This window comes from Mesocricetus auratus, unplaced genomic scaffold, assembly GCF_017639785.1.
Source record: "Mesocricetus auratus isolate SY011 unplaced genomic scaffold, BCM_Maur_2.0 contig_5775_pilon_obj, whole genome shotgun sequence".
In the NCBI taxonomy this organism is placed as follows: Eukaryota; Metazoa; Chordata; class Mammalia; order Rodentia; family Cricetidae; genus Mesocricetus; species Mesocricetus auratus.
In genome coordinates this window covers 1-18,792 of record NW_024435152.1, presented here as the reverse complement: position 1 = coordinate 18,792, position 18,792 = coordinate 1, and the positions used below count along the sequence as shown (strand labels likewise).

General features: G+C 41.5%; 1 protein-coding gene across 1 annotated transcript; it reads right to left on the bottom strand.

Moving 5' to 3' along the window:
- Window positions 1-9,042: 9,042 nt before the first annotated feature.
- LOC121138697 (homeobox protein Mohawk-like) lies at window positions 9,043-18,673 on the bottom strand (the record flags this gene model as incomplete). Its single annotated transcript, XM_040741338.1, is given in 3 exon segments — window positions 9,043-11,588; window positions 17,770-18,105; window positions 18,520-18,673. Coding segments are annotated over 3 exon segments (708 nt in total), but the record flags the coding sequence as incomplete, so codon positions are not given.
- Window positions 18,674-18,792: the final 119 nt, after the last annotated feature.

Below are 18,792 nucleotides of genomic sequence, written 5' to 3'. Positions count from 1 at the left end.
GTGTGTGGAGTCTTCAAAAGGCCAACATTGATATTACTCCAAACATTATAGGTTATTGCTGTTGCCATTGGCTGCCACACAGAGATGGAAGGTAAATCTCCATTGCTGAAGATGACATATACTTCAGACACAGGGCTTGACCTGGATCTGACCTAAATGTTTCATCTCTGGATGAGGTTAGCCTTTATAGTACCAAAGGGCACTTTGCAAACTTCCAGGGAGAGAAGCAACCAATACTCCTACCCAGCTATGATTCCCATGAATCTATAACTTTAAAGGTACAATAGTGGCATGCACACCTTGGATGTGATCAACAGCTCTCTAATTGGACTTAAGGCTGGCTCAAGAACAGGGAAATCATGCCTGTCTAAACTAGAGAAGCCATAGATATTGAAGGAAAACTTATAACTGCCACTCCACTAAACCAGTATAATCACTAACTATATTCTATTTATCCTTACACTCACAGATAAGTGTAGCTCTCATCCCTCATCAAGGAAATCTCTCTTTGCAACAGACATAGACCACTACAGAAAACCACAACTGAATCTAAAAATGCAAGGAATGAGAAATCATGTGGTGCCCAGTCCCAATGTATACATTTACAACACAATCCTTGCACCTGAGGCTCAGGGATTATTCTGGAAGAGGAGACAGAAAGATGTTAAGAGCCAGAGAGACAGGAAATACACAGTGAGATTGTGTCTCCAAGAGACATCAGAGAAGCTACACCCATGAAGCATCATCAACATGGCGGCCTAAATAAGACCAGATCAATGATGACATCAATAGAAATTCTAACATGGAAGGGGAAAGCTCAGGAGACTAACCCTAGACAAAGACAAAGAACTGCAATCAACTAAGGAATGCTGAGCAGGGGAGTCTTCCCTTAGGTTACCAGTATCTAGTGGTCAGTCCTGAAACCATATAATCACATACAAATAAGTAACATTATATTAACTCTGAAGGTTGCATATACATTTAGGAATATATACATGAAGAATATATATGTGTATATGCTCTTATAACAATTAAAGAAAAGTAGTCTATGAATTCTAGAGAGAAATGAGAATACATGGAAGGATTGGACAGAGGAAAGGGAAGAGGCACATGATGTAATTATATTACAATTTCAAAAAATAAAAATATTAGTAAAGATTAGATTATAATTGAAAATGACCCATATAAAAAGAAGAGTGGATACAGAGCAGGAAATGGGTGATTCTCTGCATTGGCTTTGTCATCTTCAGCCTTCCTTTACCTCTCACCCTCTCACAACTGCAATGCATCCATCCCTCTTTGATTCAAACCCCCAAACCACAGACCATCTGCTCAATTCCCAGTCTCAACTCCCAGAGAACCCTGAGCATCTTAATTGCCTGAGTGTTTACATTTCCCATTCTCAACAATCCCAATCTGTGAGCAAATATTTCTCTACTTTTCTAAATATGAAAATACACCCAGAGACATGATGTCTAGACACACACTAGGAAATGGCAGAGTTGAGGTATCAGCAGGGACCATGTACTTCATTAATGGATGACTTTCCAATTCCTCTGAATGACTCTCAGTGCATGTGCCATTGTGGACACTCACTTTTTTAGCTTCCAGCTCAAATTTCTCTCCTTTCTATTCAAATATATCCCTTACAATAATCATATTTGTCCTTTCTCCTCCAATTATGACTACATAAATGTACACAGACATAGGCTACATTGGTAGGTTGAATCGGTTTGTCATTGCAAAGCCATCATGGGGCTGGTGGTATAGCTCAGCTATATAATGGGTGTTTAACATGCTCAAGTCTGAGAGGTCTATGCCAGCATCATGGCAAAAACAAATAAAGAAAAAACTCTCAAATTGGTTTCCAAACATATTCTAAATTTAGCATTTTTATTCTGGCATTACTGTATCTCTGTCTGGATTTCTGATTTATACAATGAACATCTACAATATACATAATCATCTCCACACTTACCAAAACAGAAATAAAATATGTTTAAAATGATATTGTATAATGCAAATTTGACACAAAAATATAAAAAATACTCTGCCTTCTCTCAGAATACAGTTATCACTAAATCATAAAATAATCATACATTTAAAAATTCCCTGATGATTACTGATGTTGACATCTACATGCCTCCCTTGGGAAAAAAAATCACTCTTCCATGCTATTGCCCATTTGAAATCCAATTGTTTTCCTGGTTACCTTTTACAGGTTTTTTCTCTTGGCCAGAGCATCCTTTTCAGCTTGGCATAGTCCCAAGTGGCTGCTGAACTTGCAAAACAAGATGAACAGTCCTAATGGGTTCCTGCTTCATGGAAGAGTCTGCCAGACATTCTGCATGACACAGAAAAATCACTCACAAACTGCCAATGCAGACAGACAGTTTAAAATTTCCTGCTTTGCTGAGAGGTCTGCCAAACACACTGTGGCCTATGGGCTGAGGATGGATTCCTCAACGTTACTTACGGAGGAACTTCAGGTGACTGTCCAGGTAGCAAGATGTCTCTGTCAATTCTAGTGTTTACATATTATATATATTATAATATGCATATTATAATGGTGTACAACGTTGGTTGCATGAATTTCCACGTAGAATAACAAAAGCTTAAAAGCGATGTTTTACAAACAAAAGAACAGAGACAAGCACTGCATCTTGATAGCAGCATTTTTTTGGGTGGGCTCTGTTTTGCTAGAGACAAGCAGAGACTATCACTACTTCCTTGTTGCTTGTGCTTCTGCTGTCATAAAAGAAATAATCAAGGTAATGACTTGAATTTTCACAGCATCTCTTAAGTCTCATAGCAACAGGTCTTGTGTTATTTCTTTGATTGATTTTGAGTTAATGGAAGGAGGGCAATTGATGTAAGGGTCCAGTTTTATTCTTTTGTTGTGCACATTCATCTCTCTCAAAACCATGGCATCTTGAAATTGTTGTGAAAGATCAATTGATTCTGTGGGCTCCTTTCTAGGTCCTCTGTTTTATTGCTTCAGTCTGTGTAACTGTCCTTAAGTTGGTGTTGCACTACTGTCATTAATGTAGGTCTGGAAGAGGTTTTTGTTGTGAAGTTAGGACATGGGATGCCTCCAGCACTTTAACTTTGTTTTTAATTGTTTGTTGTTTCAAGAATTGGGGTCTTTTGTTGAAATAAATAAACATATATAAACTGAAATGGAGGAAGGAGAAAGAGAAACAGAGAGATATATCAATTATATTCAGGATCTTTTTGTGGTTAAATATGGACTGATATTTCTTTTCTTTCAAAGATGTAATTGGAAGTCTGGAAGGGTTGGGTTAGTAGAGATGTTTTAGCAGCCAAAGTCTGCCCATCCTTGAACACGGCATATTCTTCTGTTTATTTTGCCTGTAATTTATTTTAATGATGTTTTGTAGTTTTCCACCTATAAGTTGCTTTTCTCTTTAACATTTTCCCTCACTATCATATGCTTTAGCAAAATTTTAATCAATTTCAAAGTTAGCATACAAAGTTTCATTGTAAAATTTTGTGCCAATGTCATTATTCTTTGTTCCTATTCATCCCCTTCCCCATAGCCCTTCCCCATTTCCCTTGCTGCCCTCTTTGCTGGTCTCTTTCATTCTCTTAATAGTCTTCCCACTGCTCTCATGTCATATGAATGTCATTATCCTCTCTTTTTCCACCCACCACCACTTAACACACATAAGTGTAAACACAGTGTGTGTGTGTGTGTGTGTGTACGAGAGAGAGAGAGAAGTTTAGATTGTAAATGAGAAAAATATATTTGTCTTTCTGAGTCTGACTTATTTCATATAACATACAGATCCCCAATTCCACCCATTTTCCAGCAAATGTCATGATTTCCTTTTTACTTAAGCTGAAAAAATCCCAGTGCTATTGTGAACAGTGCTTCAACAGCATGGGCATGCATATGTGTCTCTATAGTAAGGTGATTTAAGAGTGCCTCAGTAGTATAGCTGGTTCATATACTAATTCTATTTTAGGTTACCTAAAATCACATTTAATATTTTCTCTGTGTATGCATGTGCTTGTGGTTAGCATGTCTGATGATGTCAGAGGATCACTTGTGAGAGTCAGTTCTTTGTTCCACCAAGTGAATCCTGGAGATTGGACTCGGCTTGTCCAGGTTGGCAACAAGTGTCTTTTTCAACTGGGCAGTATCACTGGCCCCTATTCTTATTTTTATGGAATTTACCCACTAACTTCCATAGTGGCTTAACCAGTTACAAGGGTTTATCTTCCCCTATACCTTCAACAGCATTTGTTGTTATTTGATTTCTTGATGGTAGCCCTTCTGACAATGGAATTTCAAAAAGATGTTTCAATTTACCTTTGACTAAGAGCTAATGATAGTGAGCCCAATGTTTCATATTTGCTGACTATTTGTACTTCTTAGAGATTTTTATTCCACTTATTAGCACACCAATTGAATGGATGGTTTATGGGGCTGGTGTTTAACTTTCATAATCCCTTATGTATTCTAACTATTAGTGACGACCTATCTGATGTGTGGTTGGCAGGGGCGTCTTCTGCATCCTGTGAGTTGTATTTTCACACTGGTGATGGCATTGTTTGAGAGCAGAAGCTTCTGAGTCTCCTGTAATCCCATCTGTCAACCAAAGGGATTCTGCATTGCTAGAGCCCTGCTCAGCAAGTTTCTGCCGACCCCTTAATCTTCAAGTCTTCAGCTCTATGTCTTCCTCTAGCAATTTCAGGTCTTACATTAAGGCCTTTGATCCATTTTTATTTGATTTTTGTCCAAGGAGAGAGACATGGGATACTTTCCCTCCTCTGTTATATATGTAGCTATCCAATTTTCTCACCACTGTTCAAGAGGCCATCATATATTCTTATTTTGTTCTTGGTTCTTGCAGAGATTTTTCTTTTTCATTTTGGTATGTATATGCTAATTTTAGAAAAATGTGCCTTTTTTGGTATGTGTATGGCAATAGGGATGGAACCCAGGACCTTGAACATAATAGGAAAGGGCTGTAACACCATGTTTCACCTGCAGCCCAGGAGTGGGTTTCAGTGTGTCATTTTCATGTGTGTAAATCATGTACCTGATCATTATCACTCCACCCCCACACTTTGCTCACTCCTGGTCTGTCCCAGTTTCCCACTGGATTTCTTGTTCTATAATAGTTATAAATGAGATTTTCCCCTTAACTTACTTTCCAGATTGCTACGGTGTATTCAGTTGGTTAATTTTACATGGTTTTCTTTTTCTTCTCTTTTCTCAGTCTAGGAGTCCTAACCCTATTGCTTCAGCCAAGCTAGGCAAGTGTGGCACTTCTGAGTTACAGGCTGTCCTGAGCACAGTGAACACTGGCAAGGGCATGATACCTAAGATTTGCCTTTGTTCTTTTTTTTGTTTGTTTTATGAGACAGGGTTTCTCTGTATTATTTTGGAGGCTGTCGGCCCAGCCTAGCCTCGAACTCACAGAGATGTGCCTGCCTCTGCCTCCCGAGTGCTGGGATTAAAAGCGTGCGCCACCACCACCCGGCTCCTTGCCTTTGTTCTTAGCATCCTTTAGCTTGTGCCCCTTCCACATGCTGCTACTTGGCTGAAAGTTCTAAGCACTAGACACACGTTTAATCAACTTTCTTCATCCCCAGGGATATGTAGGATCTGGGAGTTTTCTCTTGATCATACCATGCTAAGCCAGGAGAGAGTTAGTGCCGCACTCTCCCACTAGGCTTCCATGGAGCTGGCCTGTAGTCATGTATCTTAATTGACTTCTAGATTTCTCAGGAAGAATTGACCCTATCACTGTAGAATCAGTGTCCCTCTGGGTAAGGAGAGACTTCATAGTCCATCATCTTGCTGATATCTAAATACCTTTGTGTTTTTTCACTTGCATTTCCCTAATTGCTAAATGGAAGCCCTTTTCCTATACTACCTGTCTGTATGTGTATAAGAATATTTGCGAGTCTGTGCATACATATATGCATATGGGATTCTGGTGATTGATCTCACTGCTAAGCACATCCTCAACCCCTGAACTACAAGTCCAGGACTTGGAACTGACGGTGAAGTTCAGGCTGACTTTGAACTTGCAGTAATACTGACACTCCTGCCTCTGTCTCCTGAGTGCTAAGATTATATGGATGAGCCACCAGACTCACTCAGACATCTGTAAGAGTTTTGTTTGTTTTTCTTTATTTTTCTCTCATACAGTGTATCTTGACCACGACCTCCTCTTTGTCCCCACCTCCCAGCATCCCCCATCTTCCCTTTACCCCAAATCCACTGCTCTTCTGTTTCCCTTCAGGAAAGAGCATGCCACCCAGTGATATCAACTGAACATGGAATATCAAGATGAAATAAGAGTAGGTATATCATATCAAGGTAGAACAAGGGGAAAAGGTCCCACGAACAAGCAAAAGAGTCAGAGACACCCTACATTCACTATTAGGAGTTAAAAACAATCAAACAAAATCAGACAAACCAAGCTAAATGACCACAGCATATATGCAGAGAGCCTACCATAGATCCATGCAGGCTCCGTGGATGTTGTTTTAGCCTCTGTGATTCCCTATAGGATCTACATAGTTGATTCTGTAGGCCATGTTTTCCTGGTGTCCTCAATTCCTCTGACTCCTACCCATCAATTGTCCTCCCCATCTAGTGTGGGGTTTCCTGAGCTCTGACTAATGTTTGGATATGGGTCTCTGTATCTGTTCCCATCAGCTGCTGGAGGAAGCAGCCTCTCTGATGATGGTTTGGCTAGGTACCTTCTATGAGTATAGCAGGAATTATTTCTTTTCTTTCTTTTTTGTCAGTTGTGTTTGGTTCTACTCTAGGTCTCTGAGCCATCCTGATTCTGGGTCCAGGCCACCAGGCAGTGTCTGGTGTGGGCTCTCTCTATTTGGATGGTCCTCAAGTTGGACTAGCCATTGGTTGGCCACTCCCACAAGTTCTGAGCCACCTACTCCAGCACATCTTGCAGGCAGGGCAGGCTGTGGGTCGAAGGTTTTATGGCTGAGCTGGCATTCCAGTCCCACCACTGAAAGCCTTGCCTAGCTACAGAAGATGGCAAGTTCAGACTCCATATCCTCCACTACTAGCAGTCTCTGCTATGGTCACCTTCATAGGTTCCAGGAAGTTTCTACTGCACTAGGCTTCCACATCACCCCTAAATGCCTACCCATTCCATTCGTCTCTCCCCATAGTCTTTCCCAATGTTCCTCTCTCCTCCATCTGATACCCCTGTTCCCATCCCCACTTTTCCCTTGTCCACCAACAAAATATCAGTTGATATTTCCCTTTCTCAAGGGGATCCGTGTGTCCTGCCTAGACTTCTCCTCTTTATATATCTTCTCTGGTTCTGTGGATTATAGTGTGATAATCCTTTACTTAACAGCTAATATCCATTAGGAGTGGTACATATTATGTTTGTCTTTCTGGGCCTGGGTTGCCTTGCTCAGTATGATTTATTTCTAGATATATCCATTTGCCTATAAATTTCATAATGTCATTTTTCCTAACAGGTGATTAATACTCCATTATGTAAATATACCACATTTTCTTTATCCATTCTTTGGTTGTGGGACATCTAGGTTGTTTCTAGTCTCTGGATATTATGAATAAAGCCACTATGAACATAGTTGAGCAAATGTCCTTATGGTAAGCTTGGGCATCTTTTGGATGGATATATGACTAAGAGTGACATAGCTGGATCTTGAGGTAGATCAATTCCCAATTTTCTGAGGAATTGCCATATTGATTTACACTGTGGCTGTATGAGTTTGCCAAAAGCAATCTGCAGGTTCAATGCAATCCCATCAAAATTCCAACACAATTCTTTACAGACCTTGAAAAAACAATACTCAATTTCATGTGGGAAAACAAAACTCCCAGAGTAGCTAAAACAATCCTGAACAATAAAAGAACTTCTGGAAGTATCACCATCCTCTATTTCAAGCTGTACTAAAGAGCCATAGTAATAAAAACCACATAATATTGGCATTAAAACCGACAGGTTGATCAATGAAATCTAACTGAAGATCCAGACATGAATCCACACACCTATGATCACCTGATTTTTTACAAAGAAGCCAGAAATAAACAATGGAAAAAAGAAAGCATCTTCAACAAATGGTGTTTATCTAACTGAATGCCTTCATGTAGAATGCAAATAAATCCGTATTTGTCACCCTGCACAAAACTCAACTCCAAGTGGATCAAAAACCTCAACACCAGACCAGACATACTAAACCTGATAGAAGAGAAAGTAGGGAACAGCCTTGAACACATTGGTTAAAAATAACACCCACAGTGCAGACACTAAGATTAATAATTAATAAATTGGACCTCATGAAACCAAAAAGCTTCTATAAGGTAAAGAACTCCATCAATAGGACAAAATGGCAGCCTACAGAATGGGTAACAATTTGCACTAATTCTACATCTAGTAGAGGGCCAATAGCAAAATATATAAAGAACGCAAGAATCAGCAAATCAAGCAATCTAATTAACAACTAGGGTACAGATCTAAACAGAGAATTCTCTTAAGAGGAGTCTCAAATGGGCCAGAAACACTTAATGAAATGTTCAGCATCCTTAGCCATTAGGTAAATGCAACTAAAAACTTTGAGATTCCATCTTATACCTGCCAGAATGGCTAAGATCAATAACACAAGTGACAACTCATACTGTCAAGTATGTGGAGCAAAGGGAACACACCTCTATTTGTTCCTTTATGAGACAGCAATTCACTGTGCATGGCCTCACTATTTAGGGAGAAATGGGAGTTTTGGTGGATTTAGAGTACTAGTTTTGTAAGATAAAAGAGATCTTGAGATTGGTTGATCAACAAAGTGACACTTTCTGAGCTAAAACTTAAATATAGTTAAGATTGTAAAACAATTTCACATGAATTTTATCACAATTTTAAAACTTAAAAAAAAAGTCACTCTGACTCATATTCGGAGAATTACACAGACAAGGAAAAGTAGGGCTGGAGAAATTATCCAGCAAGTGTCTTAGTTAGGGCTACCATTGCTGTGAGGAAACATCATGGCCAAAGAAAGTTGGGAAGGAAAAGGTTTATTCGGCTTACACTTCAACATCACAGTTCATTATCAAAAAAAGTCAGGATGGGAACTCAATCAGGGCAGGAACCTGGAGGCAGGAGTTGATACAGAAGCCACGGAGGAGTGTTGCTTACTGACTTTGTTCCATTTGGCCTGCTCAGCCTGCTTTCTTATAGAACCCAGGAATATCTGCTCAGGGATGGCACCATTCACAATGGGCTAGGCCCACCCCAATCAATCACTAACTAAGCAAAATTCCTACAGGCTTGTATACAGCCCTATCTTATGGGGGTGTTTCCTTAATTGAGCTTCCCTTCTCTCTGATGACTTTAGCTCCTATCAGGTTGACATAAAACTAGCCAACATCACAAGTAAGAGTGTTTGTGAACACATGTGAAGACCTGAATTCAAATTCTCAGTCCCTATGTAAAAACCAGGACAGGCATGCCTGTGATCACAGAATTGTGGGCATGAAGGCAGGAGGACTTTTGTGACTTGTGGGCTATTAGTGCCATATTTACTAGTGTAGCTCCAAAGACTCGACCTGACTGGGTTATCAAGGGAACAAGTAAAAGACAAATACACAGACACAGAAAAGCATGGGATCATGCGGACTGGGTTCTCTGATATAGAAACCACAGCATTCCAAAAGCTCAGCATGTTCACTACATACAACTAAACAGGGAGGCAGGGGCGTTGCATACATCTGCACAAGGAGGTGGGGTTATTACATACAGCTGAACAAGGAGCCAGGTCTATGGCTGGATCAAGGGGACAGGTTTCAGCTAATCTCAGAATCAGTCTCTGTTGGGGAGCAGTCTTCAGGCCTTGAATATATTGGGGGGTCTATGGTGGAAATTCTGCATATCCTGTCAGCATTTGCACTTGGACACCTGGGGAAAATTTGTCATCCCTCTGAGTTTCACTCAGGGAAGGCTTTTCCACTTGTATAGGGGCTGAGGCATTGAAGTCTTTGACACGCTTGTGCTTGTGTCAACGGTGCACATTCCCACTACTCTCTCTACATCTCATACAGTAGCCTGGCTCCAGATTGATAGAAAGACCCTGTTTCAACAGAATAAGGTGGAGGAGAATGATACAGCAGATAGCTGACACCCACTCACCCAGGCATATATATCAGATGTGTACATATACACAGTAAACAAATTATATAGATAGCACAGAAACAGGCTTGCCCCAGAAGGTCATCACAGTACTCTGGGTGAGATGACAGTGACTTTGACTGATGTGACAGAGCAAGTTTGTTGCCCACCTTCAAGTACAGCAAAGACTCACTGGGGCTGGATATTGAGGAATAAGGAAGGAAGGACATGTGATCTTGACCTGAGCAATGGAGTGACTGAGCATGAGATTCAGTGGCATGAAGAACTGGACGAGGAGTCAGCTGCCAGATGGCAGGTTGATTACACTGGCCGGCTTCCAGGGGAGGTGGGGAGTGCTTGTTTCTTTTGGAGCAGCCTCTTATTCCCGTTTGGATCTGGTTGCCTTAGCTGCCATCACCCTTCTGCTGGCAGTCTCTCCGTGGACTCACTAAATGGCTTATCTACCACCATGGTCTGCCAAGCAATATCCTTCAGACCAAAACACTCAGTATATGGAGAAAGTATAAATCAATGGGCTAACATTGATGAGAGTCCTTGATCTTACCAGCACAGGCAGGTATCCTGGGAGAAGAGAGGATTGATCATTGACAGCAAAGTCCATCTCTAGCTGTAGAGACCTTTACAGCCATGCAGGAAGTGGGTTCTCTGACTGTGTTGCAGTTTCTCTCCTTGCCAAGGGATGGAAGAGGTGGTAGGTGGAGAACTCTTCAAAACTGTGCTGGATGACCTACTCTAAATCATTTGTCTCCTTACCCAAAATTCTACTGGGGGATATTAGTGCACAGAAGAGCCACCTTTTACCTGGAGACAGTCGTCCAATGCCTGACCAGGATATCCTGTTAACCAAGCCCACTGAACAGTGAGCCACAATGGATCCCACTGAGGAGAGACAGCACACATAGTGTTTGTTTCCTAGTTATCATGGCGCTCCACAACTTGGAGCCTACATTTTTAGGCATCTTCCGTGTAGGTTTAGACGTCTCCCAGGAGCTGGTGTCGGTGATGTCCACAGCTCATGCCCCCTGCTCCTGCGCCCTTTTCTCCACTCCTCTCTGATACCTGCTGCTCACAGGGCTGCTTGAAGAGTGTGCTCAGCTCCTCTGGAACAAGATTGCCAGTGTCTCTGCCAGTAGCTCTTTACCACAATAATGTGATGGTTCCAGAGAGGTGCTGGCATCTACCCCCACAGTGTCACCTGGGCTCAAAGTGGCAGTACATATTCCCTGGGTCTCTCGGCATCTCTCCAAAAGGCACACACTTCCCTTCTTCCCTTTGCTTCTTGCCCCCAAACAACAATCAAACAGTAACACAGAGTTTTGCAGGAGTTCACAGTTTGTTCATCGGCACGAAGCTTTGCCGTCTCTCTTCCATTTCTCATTTTCACCAGGAAGTTCTTTCTGAAAATCTTAGAGGGGTCTACTGAAGAAGAAAAACAAAACAAATTCAGGAGGACTGAATTCGCCCTTGGGCCACAGACACCAGCTCTTCCTCCAAAGCACAACTTGGCAAAGGGCAAAGAAAGCCAGACAGGAGAGTCCTGGGCCCCTCTACCTGGTGGTCAAGGATGCACAGCTTTCCCCGTCTAGAGTGAGGCACTGTTCATTCAGGAGATTGCAGAAGAGATTTTTAAATCCTTTCCTTCTCTTTCATGTCTTCCTTTTGGTGACTCTCCTGTACATATCCCAAATGACAGTGTTTTTTTCAAATGTAGCCTTGCCATGACTAACTATTGTTTCTACAGCCACATGAATTTCTGAGACATTTACCTCATCCCTGGCACCCATTCTCTCATGTCCTAAGGAGACATACTATACCTGCCACAAATGCCACTCTGGGGTTTGTCATTGGTCTGTAGGACTAATCCTCTCATCTTTTAATTACTATAAAATGGAACAAAAGGGGCCATTGAGGTGACTCAGCAGGGGAAGCTGTATAAACCAGTTCTGAGGTCCCTGGGTTCTAGCCATGGAACCCACAAAATGCAGGAAGAGAATGGACTCTTGAAAATTGTGCTCTTACCTCCACAAGAGGGTGTATGGGGATGTAGGAGAGGGGGGAGAAAGAGGAGAGAGAGAGAGAGAGAGAGAGAGAGAGAGAGAGAGAGAGAGAGAGAGAGAGTAAGAGAGAGAAAGCAGTCAGTTCTCTCCATCCACCATGTGGGTCCCCAAGAACTAACTCAGGTTGTCAGACTTGGCAAAAGCTATCTTTCCCCACTGAGACATCTCAACACACTAGTATTTGGAGTTTCAAACATTTGGAGTCTTTAGTATCAAACACTTGGCATTGAAACAGTCACAGCATTAACTTTGTGCCATAAACTCTAAATTAGGAAAATGAGGCCATAATGGTAAAAAGCTAGGTTGTCCAAACCAAAGTGCAATAGAGATTATCAAGGCTGGAAGAGAAGAGTTAGAGAGGAAGCAAACTAGATTCTGTGGCGCATGGTTCATTGTCTGAACTGGAATACTCAGAGAGTGAAAATAAGCAGAGAATTATGCTGGGACCACTGGCACAAAGATAATGGCTCCAGAAAGATCAGCTCAAATATAGAGTGGTCCTAAATAATGTCCCCTTCCACAGTTCTAGACATAGTAGAGCTGAGGGTTTGGTCTACCTGGAGCATATGAGAGCATTGGTCCTTCTAGGCCGGTCTAAAGGTCAGGCTGTGCAAATGTTCCCTGGTTCGCCAACCATCTCAGGGCAGGAATGTATCTGCAATGTCTGATTACAGTGTTCTTTTTAAAATGGAACTCACATCTTTGTATACAGCAAGATGAGGTAGGAGTGTGAGTGAATATCAGATTTCAAACATTTCTGTTCTGATGAGGAAAGAGACATAACCAGATAGAAATGAAGGATTTGGCTCAGATGCCAGGAAGCCACAGCGGTCACTCAGAAAGCATTCAGGGTCCCCTGTGCTTCTGTTGCCACATGTGGTAACCTGGCTAGGAAGGTGCTACCGCTCAGCCCCACTGAAGATAGCCATTTATTGTTTGGCCTGAAACTTGGCACAGCACTTTTAGGCTCTTGAACTCTCTCTTGATTATTCAAGCTTAGACATTAAGGGAAAAAAATCAGACTGTTCCTTTAAAGTTTACACACAAGCATGAAAAAGTTTACATGTCTAGGTTGCTTTCTCATTGGCTGGATAACTGAAGAAAGGGCTTTATTTCTAAAGAGCTGGCAGATGAACTGAACGGTGCTTATTATGGAGGAAGCACTTTGGGAATGGTTTGAGAAACACACACAGCCCGAGTATCTCAGTCTGAAAAGTGTCAGCTACAGGCATAGTGTTCCTTCTAACTGTCCTGTCACTTTTGAAAAGAACACACATTTCCAAACTACCCAACATAACTGGCATTTTGCAGGCACATGATCTACTTGCTTTCACTGGGTAATATCAATGTGTTTGTAAGAAACAATCTTTTTTTCTAAATGGACAGTTGCTACCTAACTCACTTCATTAATTGCATTTTTCTTCAAATCACATTTGCTGTACCTGTATGTGCACATTTGTATTGCCATAGATGCATGCCAGGCTTCTGCAGTTTGAATAGCTTGAACTGTAAAAAACGTCCAGCCCACTCAGTGCTCTATATCATGAAGATATTTTTATATGATCTTCATCTGGTCGGGATTAGGATCACATTTACATTTTTTAAAAACTGAAACACTTGATGTAATTTTAAATGTTCCAGAAAATGTGAAAAACTTAAGACTTATTTACTCAAAGTTTGAAAAAAACAAAAACAACCCAATAGACCCATCAATTCATAATTTGGGGGCACTAGATTGGCTAAAAACCTGAATTTTTCCATAGTTATATGCCATTTATAAAATTTTCTTACTTGCTAGGGCGGTGGTGGCACACGCCTTTAATCCCAGCCCTTGGGAGGCAGAGGCAGGCAGATCGATGTGAGTTCGAGACTAGCTTGGTCTACAAGAGCTGGTTCCAGGACAGCCTCCAAAAATCACAGAGAAACTCTGTCTCGAACCACCCCTCCAAAAAATTTCTTACTCATGAATTCATCATTTATTTTCAAGGCCAATATCAGTTTATTGCATATACACAGGTATAGACGGTATACTGTCAAAAATTGTTCACAGCAATTCATGATGGTGTGTGTGTGTTTATTTTAACTTCTTCCTATACCCAGTTCCTGCTTCTAAGGCTGTTTTTGTATTTCTGTATGTCTGGGATTACTGTATGTGGGAGCTAGAGATGCAAATTGAAAAATGTTGAGTCAGCTCTTTAAGGATGCCCTGACACTTTTGGGATAATAATGCTGTCCACATCTGTAGACACTAGAGGAGATTTCAGGTTAATCAGTCAGAAGGCTGTACTCAGTGTCCTATTGTGGATTCCTTCCTAAAGCTCTACTGTTGCCATGTCAGGCTCCTCAACAGTATTAGTTTGCGTAGAGGTGTGTGGTCCCCAGAGCAGGGCCAAGTGTATCGTCACTACTCAGTAAATGATTGGGAGTAGTGGGTTAACTACTCAGTAAGAGTTAAGCAAATGCCATTAGTTCAAAGACAGGGACCCAGTAGTCAGAGAAAAACCTGCCATACACAAGCCACATCCATATTACAGGAACTGATGTGTAGGTAGAACCTCCAGATCTCCATCTTCTCTTTCTACTATCATATGCTTGGTGGTCCTCAAAGAAGATTATTTGGTCATTCACTTCAGCAACAGGTTTCACCTGGTAGTCTTTCTAACTTGATCCCTGTCATACAATATACCTTGAAAAACCTGAGTTTTATAATGCAAAAAAGACAAACTAAATCCTACTAGAAAAGCCTCCAGGGACAGGGAATTATCTACCTCACTGTTCTCTAAGAGTGTAATTTAGATATCACATCTGCCATGAAGTTGCACACATGGTACTCAACAAATTCTTGGGGAAAATACTATTATTGTCAATGGAGCAAATGATTGGTGGTGGAAGGAAAACTACAGACAATGCTTGGTGTTGGTAAGAAAACTACAGACAATGATTAATGGTGGTAACATAACTACAGGCAAGATCGGTAGTAGTAAGATAACACAGGCAATGCTTGGTGGTGGTAAGGAAACTACAGGCAATGCTTGGTGGTGATAAGAAAACTACAGGCAATGCTTGGTGGTGGTAAGAAAACTACAGGCAATGCTTGGTGATGGAAGGATAACTGCAGGCAATGACTGATGGTGGAAGGATAATTGTAGGCAGTGATTGGTGGTGAAAGTATAACTACAGGCAGTGATTGATGGTAGTAGGATAACTACAGGTACTCAATGGCGGTAGGGTAGCTACAGGCAAGAATTGTAACTATAGTCATTGATGAATGATAGGGTAACTAAAGGCAATGACTGGTGGTTGTAGGATAACTACAGGTACTGATTGGCAGTAGGGTAGCTACAGGCAGTAGTGTAACTATAGGCATATTAATGGTAGGGTAGCTACAGGCAGTAGTGTCACTACAGGCATATTAATGGTAGGGTAGCTACAAGCAGTAGTGTAACTATAAGCATATTAATGGTAGGGTAGCTACAGGCAGTAGTGTAACTATAGGCATTGATTAATGGTAGGGTAGCTACAGGCAGTAGTGTAACTACAGGCATATTAATGGTAGGGTAGCTACAGGCAGTAGTGTAACTATAGGCATTGATTAATGGTAGGGTAGCTATAGGCAATGACTGGTGGTGGTAGGATGACTACAGGTGGTGGCGGGTGGTAGTGGATATAACCATAGTGCTAGCAGAGGCCTTTCTTGGAACCTCTTGCAAGGCTCTTCTGTGCTGTTCAGTCAGTGCTCAATCATTGTGTGCTCTTGGTTGGTTTTTTCATCTGTGGTGTAACTGGCTAGGCTGAGTGCTTTCTTGTCTCCAGATCTAACATTAGACTCATTCACTGGTGTTTCTAGGAGTCAGGCTGCATTAGTACCAAATGTAGATCTCACCTATCCCTTCTTTCAAAAGTAACCCTGCTCAAATACTCCTTAAAAGCAAATCTCTCTAAGTTAAAGTCAAGATAGAAATATTGGCCAACCTGCTACTCCATCTGAATGCTTTGGACAGGTAGAAATCAGCTGAATATTTCTGGAATGAATATAAAAATTTCAAAGCTATTTATAAGCCCCACTTGTACTTTCCAGGAATGAAAGTGGAATTTTCAAAGTAAGTGAATCCAGGTTTGTGTTTCTCTTTCTGAAAATGCTGGCACATGTGTTAATTTGTATTCACTTCATATCACTTCTAGCAACCAAAGTATGTAAAAAGAAAAGATGGTACATAAAAAATTTGTGCAATCCTCCACTGTATGGATTGCTCATAAAGGGAGATGTATATCCTTTAAATATTGTTATCATCAGGCAAGCAAAATGACTCAGAGGGAAAGAAAACTTGCTGCATAAACACGAGGACCCAAATTCAGATCCCAGCACCCACATAAAAATGCTAAGCATGATGGGGCATGTGCCTATAACCCCAGTGCTGGCGTGTCAGAGACAGTAAGATTGCTGGCTACAGACCTAGATCCAGGTCCAATGAGAGACCAAATCTCCAGGGAATAAAGCTGAGAGTGGTAGAAGAGGGCATCTGGCACACACAGGCCCATAGACTGATGTTCACACAAAATACACGGTGAAGAAATCAATACTGTTACCACATCATCGTCATGAAAACCATCCTGAGTGAGGTAACCCAGTCACAAAAAGACAAATATGGTATGTACTCTCTCCTATATGGACTTTAGACATAGATCTGGGGAGTGCCAGCCTAAAATCCCATGGCCAGAGAGTCTGGGAAACAGAACTTTCATCCAATGACTGAAGCAGAGGCATAATCCCACAGCTAAGCACTAAGCTGAACTCAAGGAACCCAGTGACAGAGAGGGAGGACTGATGAGCAAAAGGGTTAAGACTGGGTTGGTTTAACCCCCAGGAACAGCTGACCTGAACAAGGGTTAGCTCTTGAATCCCAGACTGATGCCTGGATATCCAGCATGGGACTGATCAAGACCCCCCTGAATGTGGGTGTCAGTGAGGAGGCCTAGGCAATCTGTGGTGCCTTGGGTAGCAGATCAGTATTTATCCCTGGCATACAAATGGACTTTGGGTGCCCATCCCACAGCGAGAGATGTACTCTCACCCTGGACTCTTGGGGGAGAGTCTAGGCCCTGCCCTGGATGAAATGATAGACTATGGACACTCCCATAGAGGCCCTCACACTCCCTGGGGAAAGGAGGGGGGGTATTGGGGGGTTGGTGGGAGGGTGTGGGAGGAGGGGAGGGAAAGGGAGAGGGTCTTGGGATTAACATGTGAAGCAACATTGTTTCTAATTTAAATGTAAAAATAAAAATAATTAAACCAAAAAAATTATCAGGAAGGTTGAAATCTCTTATCCTTACTGTTAGAGAACAAAATATCTCAGGCTGAGACCATCATCTACTAACAAATACACCCATCGCCAGTTTAAAACCAATCAAGAGCTTTGTGTCAGAATTATTTACAGCACTCAATGTATCTTATGGCTTTCTTATATGTTATAATAAATCCCTCTGCCACAGTTTTATGTCTGTCTCACGCAGGTCACCGTAACTACAACAAAGCCTGGACTTACCTGTGCGGTAGACAAAGTTGCCTTCAGTTTCTGATGATGATGGAGACACCAGCTCTTCCTCAAATTCATTGGAGCTAAAAGATCCTGAATGGTTCCTTTGCCTTGTTTTCCCCATCATGGCAGTGCTTGTGGCCATGACATGCCTCAAAGAGTCGTTAAGGTAACGGTTCAACAAGCTGCTCTTGTACTTGGGAGGTGACACATAGTCCTCGGCTGCCCTTGACTCTGATCTCACTCCAGCTTTTATCACCGAACTCTCCCCTTTAATCACAGTGTGACGGGCAGGGGTGCTGTAGCCTGCTTCAGTCATGTGATTTCTTGGGGGATTCTCTCCATCTGAGGGGAAAAAAATGTCACCAACTAGTACTTGCACATACTTCCCTTAAGTGCTCAACTGTCACACTTAGTCATTAAAAATATGCACAATGGAAGAACATATGCCATATATAAGATTATTTTTTATACATAAGACTTTTAGGTAAAAGGAAACAGGAACCTATGTAATTGTTCCATAGGGTATTTGATTTTAATGTAAATGCTTGCCCCCACCCCCATGTCAAATCTATAAACAGAGGAAATAGCTATAATCCCTGTTGCTTTATAAAACTGTAAAGGTGAGGTTACCTAATGCAATAAAAAAACAGATCTGTGGTACTACACTATTTTGTGGGGTCAACCATTAAGACGGCATCTAGGGTGAGCTTATTACAATGGCGAAGCAAAGGCAGGAAAATAAAAACCTGAACAAACCTTCAGAGCAGGAGTCGCCGCTGCTCACGCTGAGCCGCTCGGCATTGCCCTGCATGTACTTGTTGTATAACTTTATTCTTAAAGCCCAGCTTAAATCTGGCTGACGAACAGTGTTCTTCAACCGATGTCTAGCATTAGCAAACCAATTTGACACCTAAAACGGCATTAGTTTTTCAATTAACAAAAAATTAAAACATGGAGATTATGCAGTTACTTTCTCTTTAAGAGTCCAAGACCAGAGTTGCTGCTATAAATCTGTGGTCTCAGGAATGA